The sequence below is a fragment of the Pelophylax lessonae genome, assembly GCF_965119305.1.
Source record: "Pelophylax lessonae genome assembly, chromosome: 2".
Classification (NCBI taxonomy): Eukaryota; Metazoa; Chordata; class Amphibia; order Anura; family Ranidae; genus Pelophylax; species Pelophylax lessonae.
The window spans coordinates 676,883-684,965 of record NC_138769.1 but is presented as its reverse complement, the minus strand read 5'-3'; the positions used below and the strand labels follow the sequence as shown (position 1 = coordinate 684,965).

The window sequence follows — 8,083 nt, the reverse complement described above, 5'->3', positions numbered from 1 at the left end:
TAACACATTACCCAGTCCATACCAGTATAGATCCCAACACATCACCCAGTCCATACCAGTATAGATCCTATTGTGAATTGTTAGACGGACAATCTGGTTGTTTTACTGGCTGGCTGGTCAGTGTGCTGGGAAATCTTTTGTTTGTGATGTGTAGGAGGATGTCACCCCTCCCCCCTCCCAATGCATTCCTCTCCGGTGTCAGAGACTTTCAGATTCCTTTCTCTTCTGCTGTCAGCGATGGCGTCTGCAGATCTGAGAGCTGAGCTGGTATGTTCCGTCTGTCTGAACATTTATACAGATCCTGTAACCCTGAGATGTGGACATAACTTCTGCCGGGTCTGTATTGATGGTGTGCTGGATACACAGGAGGGGTCTGGAGGATATTCCTGTCCTGAATGCAGAGAGAAGTTTCCAGATCGTCCTGCACTGCAGAAGAACATGAAACTACGTAACATAGCAGAGACTTTCCTGTCTGCTCAGCCACATCAGGAGGAGTCCGGAGTCTTATGTAGTCACTGTGTGGACTCTCCTGTACTTGCTGTTAGATCCTGTCTGCTCTGTGAGGTTTCTCTGTGTGATAAACACCTGAGAGTCCACAAAAAGTCCCCAGAACACATCTTATGTGACCCCACCTTGTCCATGGAGAGCAGGAAATGCTCCGTCCATAAGGAAGTGTTGAAGTTTTTCTGCACTAAAGATGGCAGCTGTGTCTGTATGTCTTGTTATGTGATTGGAGGACATAAAGGACATAAGATGGAGTCACTGGATGAGGCTTCTGAGAAGAAGAAGGAGACACTGAGGAATGTTCTGCAGAAACTTCTGACAAAGAGAGAGGAGACGGAGGAAAGAGTCCAGAGTCTGCAGGAACACAGGAGGAAAGTAAAAGAAGAAGCAGCTGGTGACACCGAGAGAGTCACTGCCCTGTTTATAGATCTCAGGAGACGTCTGGAAGACCTGGAGAAGAGAGTCCTGAGGGAGATCTCCGGGAGGGCAGAGCGGATCTCCATCTCCATCCGGGATCTGGAAATAAAGAAGGAGGAGCTGTCCAGGAAGATGGTGGACATTGAGGAGCTGTGTAACATGACGGATCCACTGACTGTCTTACAGGAATCAGACACAGGTGACTTGTGTGATACTGAGGATGGAGATAATGAGGACAGAGAGAGACATGAGGAACTCATCCATGATGGAGGGGGTCTGGGTGTGGCGGGGGTCTTACACACAGGTTTATCTGATATAATAAGAGAGGTAAATGTATACTTCCCAATACAGGGAGCTGCAGACATATTACTGGATGGAAACACAGCTAGTAATAATCTACAGATATCATATGACAGGAAAACCGTATCCTGGTCAGATATAGATCAGAATCACCCAGAAACACCAGAGAGATTCCAGTGTCCTCAGGTGATGAGCAGTAAAAGGTTCTCTTCAGGCAGACATTACTGGGATGTGGATGTCAGGGGGTCAGAGAGCTGGAGAGTCGGGATGTGTTACCCCAGTATAGACAGGAGAGGGGTGGAGTCACTGATTGGATATAATAAGAAGTCCTGGGGATTGCTCAGGTATAATAATCAGTATCGGGTGAGACATGACAGTGATGAGATCCGCTTACCCCCCAATCCCTCCAGTAACAGAGTCAGGATAGATTTGGATTATGAGGCTGGGCGGATCTCCTTTTATGATCTGTGTGACCCGATCCGACACCTCCACACCTTCACCACCACCTTCACTGAGCCCCTCCATGCTGGGTTATGTGTAGGGGGAGGTTGTATAAAGATATGTGGGGGGAGGGGGGAGATGTGAGAACTCCGCCCACAGTCTGGTGACATCACAGGGACGGGGGGTGGGATTGGTTCATTGATCAGCCAATGATTGGAGGAAGTGGTGACTCCTGGGAGAAGTATGATGGCTGCCATTGCAGGCCTCCTTCTGAAAATGCTAGTTCCCTGGCTGTGTGTAATGTAAGAACATATAAAGTGATAGTAAATTAAAAATAAAAAATGACAGATATGATGGCGTCTGTCACTGACATGAACACCGCAGTCTTTGTTTCTCGGAGTCCCCCTGTAACTTCCTTCTTTTACCTGTTGGATCCCAACTCTCTATATACCATACAATCCCCTATACACCGTACAATCCCCTATACACCATACATTCTCCTATACACCATACATTCTCCTATACACGTACAATCTCCTATACACCATACAATTCCCCATACACTGTACAATCTCCTATACACCATACAATCTCCTATACACCGTACAATCTCCTATTCACCGTACAATATCCTATACACCATACAATTCCCCATACACCGTACAATCTCCTATACACCGTACAATTCCCTATACACTAGGGCTGTGCATCTTCACTTACCTCACGATTCGATGCGATTACGATTATTAGGGTCGCGATTCGATACGATTCGATTCCGCGATGCATCACGATGCATCACGATTACTGCCCAATGCCCATGCCCATGCCCAGCCCACTGCCCAATGGTTTTCAAAACTTTATCAAAAAAACAAACAATCAAGCAGTCACAAATAAAAGAATCCTTTTTATTTTCATTTGCATAAAAGGACACTTTCCTGGACCCTGTCATTGCCTGCAAGCCCTGCATACTTTAGTGCACTTGCACTGCAAACATATAGGAAGGTCTGAAAATGCAAACAGCATAGCAGAGACAGACAATAACACTAGTATTTTACTAGAAGTGACAGTAAAATTAGTAAAAAACTGTAGTAGTGCAGTTTACTGCTTCATAAAAGAAAATATTAATATAAGCCAGGTCTACCACCATTTAAAGTACAACTAAAGGCAAAACTTTTTTGATTTTAGATAAAGTTTTGCCTATAGTTGTACTTTAAAGCCAAGATAGGAGCCAGCCAAGCTAATATTCTTGTGAAAATGGTCATCATAAATTCCCACAAAACATTATATATAAATCCTTTTATGTGAATGCATTGCAATAAATTCCAGGTGTGCCATAACCTGTCCTCTACAAAACAGAGCACTTCCTGACTAGTAGCAAACACCAAGGGTGAACCTGGCAATAGTGCACTGCTGCATAACTTCCATGTTCACCGTGATGTTTGTTTCCCTCTGCAACTGCAAGTCAACTCAAGTGAGTTGATGGCTGCTAGAGGGGAGTTACAAATATAAGCTTTAAGCTTATCAATTCACTTATGTCACTTTTATGTCACTTACTTTACAGAAAACTTGCCTTCAGTTGTCTAGATACACTTTTACCTTTAGTATTTGTTTGGTTGAGGGAACCCCCTACACTTGCTATTGCTACAGAGTACAACAGACACCAGACAGACAGACATGCGTTGCAATAAATTCCAGGTGTGCCATAACCTGTCCTCTACAAAACAGAGCACTTCCTGACTAGTAGCAAATATCAACGGTGAACCTGGCAATAGTGCACTGCTGCATAACTTCCATGTTCCGTGATGTTTGTTTCCCCCTGCAACTGCCAGTCAACTCAAGTGAAGTGAGTTGATGGCTGCTAGAGGGGAGTTATACAAATATAAGCTTAAGCTTAAATATCAATTCACTTATGTGAATGGACCATTTTTGAAAACAAGCCATTCTCCATCTCTCCAGTGCGAGAAAAGCTGTAAAAAATATAAAATGTTCCAGGTTCACTGTGATTGTGTTTGCCCCTGCCATTGCCAGTCAACTAAACACAGTGTGTGTGTGTGTGTCGTGACTCGTGACAACTCAAAAGCTTATACGCAGCCTCAGCATCAACTCAACACACACACACACACACACACACTGTGTGTGTGTGTGTGTGTGTTGAGTTAATGCTAGAGCTGCGTTATAAGCTCTTGAGTTGTCACGACAGTCAGTCAGTCACGTTACAGAAAGAAAACTTTACCTGCACTGCACTGAGCAGCACTCTACCACGTCGATTTCATCTGTAACTAAAGCCAAGCTAGCCAACAAGCCACCATTAGAGGAAGGAAAATCCTTGAGAGAATACATTGTAAACTGAAGCTTAACCTTGAGGAAATCCTATGGGGGGTCACATTCACAAACTCACAAATATAGTATATTACACAAGAATCCACAATTGGAGTATTTATTTGTGATCCAATAAGATAAGATTTACTCGAGGTTAAGCTTCAAATGTACAAGTTATTTCTCTCAATGATTTTCCTTCCTATAATGCTGCTCCGTGGCTGGCTTGGTGTCAGTCAGTTGTCTAGAAGAAAATACACTTTAATATTATTTATTTGGTTGAGGGTTAAATGAACCCCTGCCTACTTGCCTAGACACTTTTAGTGTGAAGCAACGGAACGGATTATGGATTGGAAATGGACACATTGGACAGGACAATCTTCAAAAACAAGCCATCAGTGCTATAAAGCTATAAAACAAGACTGGTGATGTGACTGACTGGTGACTGGCAGCAGACTGAATTAGTAATTACTAATTCATTAAAAACATGAATTAGTAATTATTTCAGTGCTTAGCATTTGGGAACATGTAGGTTTTTCTGTAAGAACACTAGCTGATCCACATGCTCAGGTTTCAGACTGCTTCTTTTCGCTGTTATAACATCTCCTGCAGTAGAGAAAACCCGCTCTGCAGATACACTTGTACTTGGGATACACAAGTATTGCTTTGACAGCTGAGAGAGGAGGGGGAATATGACCTCATGCTCACGCCACCATTTTAAAGGGTCCTCAGCGAGAGGCAGAGGTGGGGCTTTACAATATTTTTCCATTTCGTCTTCTGCCTTGGCATAGGGGGTCTTAGGTTTTATTGCACCATCAGTGAAAACTGCCCCATCAAAGTCATAAGCAGCGATGTTGTGGCCTTTTTTTTGGGAGGAGAATGGCTGTCCTCAATGGGTGTTTCTTCTTCCACAGTTGCCTTTTCCCTAGGCACTTCATCCACATTTGTCCTTCTATTAGATGTAATCTGTGTGTTTGAACAAAAGATAATAGTATAAGAAGAGCTGAACTGACTAAGAGTGTGATTCATTGATGAGGTGTGGGAAACTGCACGGTAATCCATACCATACAGTTCCACTTCCCACACCGCATCAGTGAATCAGGGCATGTTATTACACAACACAATGTAGCTGAGCTTCTATCTGTCTGGGAGGAAACATGATGAAATTCTAATTACCTCCAAATATGCAGCCGCCTCAGTCACTCCTCTGTATATCTCCGATCTCTCCTTCTCTGTGAGAATAAAAGGCAGTCCTTTAAAGCGAGGATCCAGTGCAGAGGCTGTATGAAGGATCTTCTTCTCTGCCTCACTGCTGTACCTCTTCAGGAGTTCTGTTTTGATGGCATTCTTGATCTCATGGGTCATGGGTGTGTCTCCCATGGTGTCTGTCATGCTCTGGAGCAGTTGTGCATTTAGAGGGGCAATGAGAGACACTGTTGGGTTGCGCTCTTCTGACATCAGCAAGGTTGCATCCTTCATTGGCTTTAATGCACTCACAGCGTCCTCTGCATTTGACACATCTGTTTCATTGAGAGTGCAGAGCTCAGACTCTCCTTTTCTGACTTGTGACAGCAAAGTGGCACAAACTGCAGGTTGTTGTTCTAAGAACCTCTCGACCATGTCATATGCGCTGTTCCATCTTGTTGGCACATCAGTTATTAGCTTATGATTCTTCAGGCCCAGACATTTCTGTTTCTCTTTTAGACAGTGGCTTGCTCTAGTGCTGCGATGGAAGAATGTGGATATTCGTCGCACTCTGGCGAGAAGCCTGGAGAGCGTGGCCCCTTTCAGTGCCCGCTGAAATGCAAGATTGAGTGTATGGGCAAAACATTTAACATGAGGAAATTTACCAACTTGAGATGCAACTATCATGTTCGCCGTGCTGTCGGTCACAAGCACTACAGATTTATCAGACAGCTGCCATTCTTCCACGACATGAGACAGTAGCTCTGCCAGATGAGCACCTGTGTGAGACTCATAAATGGCTCTTGTTTGCAACACATGTGACAAGACCTGCCAGTCCTTAGTAACGTAATGTGCTGTTATTGTAACATAGGACTCCGTTGTGACTGACGTCCATGAATCACACGTTATTGCGACTCGACTGGCTTGGTTCATTGACGCAAGTACCTGAGCTATGGTGTCGTGGTAGAGTGCAATTATAACGTTTTCTGTAAAGTGACTGCGTGACGGGATCTTATAACGTGGCTCTAGCGTCTTCAAAAAGTAGCGAAACCCGGCTTTGTCCCCAACTGAGTAAGGCCGTAGGTCCTTGGCGATGAAAGCTGCCACAGCTTTGGTTAGATTCTTCCCTTTTTCTGAGTTGGGCGGATAAGTTGACAGTATGTCATTAATTCTTGGCTGATCTGGGTCTAGCAGTCTTTCCTTGGCAGTGGTGGCGACAGGTGTTACTAACTCAGAGTGAAAACGGCTAACATGGTTTCTCAAGTTCGTAGTATTCCCTAGGTATTTAATTTTTGTGTGACAGGCTTTACATACGGCGTGTGTCTTGTCCAACTCACGCTTCCCTGTGTGTTCGTAAAATCCAAAATGTGCCCAGATGTTTGCTCTTAAAACGCTAGGTGCATTTTTTATCTCTCGATCTTTTTCTCCTTCTGCCATTACCATACTACCACGTATGTGACGGAGACGGATGACGTAAGTTGCCAAACTCTGTCAGTGTTTTAAAAAAAAAAAAAACACTTGTAAACTAAACAAAGAATTGAACCGAGGTTCAGAAGGTGGGACTTTAAATGAGGCTCTACCTAATAGGGGCAAGATGCCTCCATCCCTATTCATGTTGAATATGAGGGGAATATCATAGCAAAACAATAAATAAATATAATACATCAGGCAGTGGGCTTGTACGGAGATAATAATGACGTAGAAGCATAGTAATATAGCAGTAATTATTGTACATCAGTACATAGGAGCCCACTGCCTACAAAAAGGTACAAAAATGGGGGGACGGTAAAAGAAGGGGGGAAAATGGGACTTTAAATGAAGTGTGAGGACATGCAGTTGGTAATAATCGGGTACTTGATTTGGACACTCTCCCCCTTTCTGTTCACTAGCTTTTCTGGTCTCACTCTCATTATTGGGTCTCTTGGTAGTGGTACTCTTTCTATGTCAATGCCTATTGGTTCCTATGGTACTCCATACCTATCTTCTCTATGTTCACTTTTTCCCCATACTTATCACCATACCTCTCTGGCATAGGCCACTTACATCACTGTTTTGGTATCCTACCTTTTTGTAAGAAACCTTCTCTACCTATCATTCTTTAAGTCACACTACTATAAATGTCACCATTTTTTGAATATTTATTCATATTTTTGTACTCACCCCTACAGATTACTTTGGTGACTGCTAATTTGAAACCGCCCCCTTGTTAATATCTTGGCTACACTTCCTCTCTATGAATGTCCTCTTGATGTGCCCCATGTGGCTGCTGGTTGGACTCCCTCAGCTCCCGGTGTGGACATGTTGCCCTCTTGACCCAAGCTACATGATGTTCTCTCAGTCTTGCATACTGATTCTACTGCTGTATATTTATATAGATTCTATGATGCACCTGCTCTTGATAAAGTGGTTATGTCCACGAAACGCGTCGAGCTTTTTATCGATGCATCTGCTCTACTACGATTTGGATTCTACAATATGTACCCATAGCTACCAAGGAACCTATGTACAAGTCTATTACATCATGTGTTTTCGATATTATGCTCTGTACTGTACCATGATCTGCCAATACTATATGCATGTACTATGCAATTGATGCAATGTTACACAAGTTTATATGTAATAATAAACCTGTTTTATTTTTTATCAATGTTCTCTAAACAATTATTACCAACTGCATGTCCTCACACTTCATTTAAAGTCCCATTTTCCCCCCTTCTTTTACCGTCCCCCCATTTTTGTACCTTTTTGTAGGCAGTGGGCTCCTATGTACTGATGTACAATAATTACTGCTATATTACTATGCTTCTACGTCATTATTATCTCCGTACAAGCCCACTGCCTGATGTATTATATTTATTTATTGTTTTGCTATGATATTCCCCTCATATTCAACATTTCCACTTGTAAACTAAGCCGCAAC

General features: G+C 43.2%; 1 protein-coding gene across 1 annotated transcript; it reads left to right on the top strand.

Annotated features, from left to right (window-relative positions):
* Nucleotides 1-222: 222 nt before the first annotated feature.
* Nucleotides 223-1,984, top strand: LOC309546981 (E3 ubiquitin/ISG15 ligase TRIM25-like). Its single transcript, XM_082246751.1, has one exon. The coding sequence runs from the start codon at nt 238-240 to the stop codon at nt 1,804-1,806; it is 1,569 nt and encodes a 522-aa protein (XP_082102877.1). The 5' UTR covers nt 223-237; the 3' UTR covers nt 1,807-1,984.
* Nucleotides 1,985-8,083: the final 6,099 nt, after the last annotated feature.

Bases quoted from the DNA above. Each gene is read 5' to 3' on its own strand.
- LOC309546981 (XM_082246751.1), top strand. From the start codon at position 238: ATGGCGTCTGCAGATCTGAGAGCTGAGCTGGTATGTTCCGTCTGTCTG.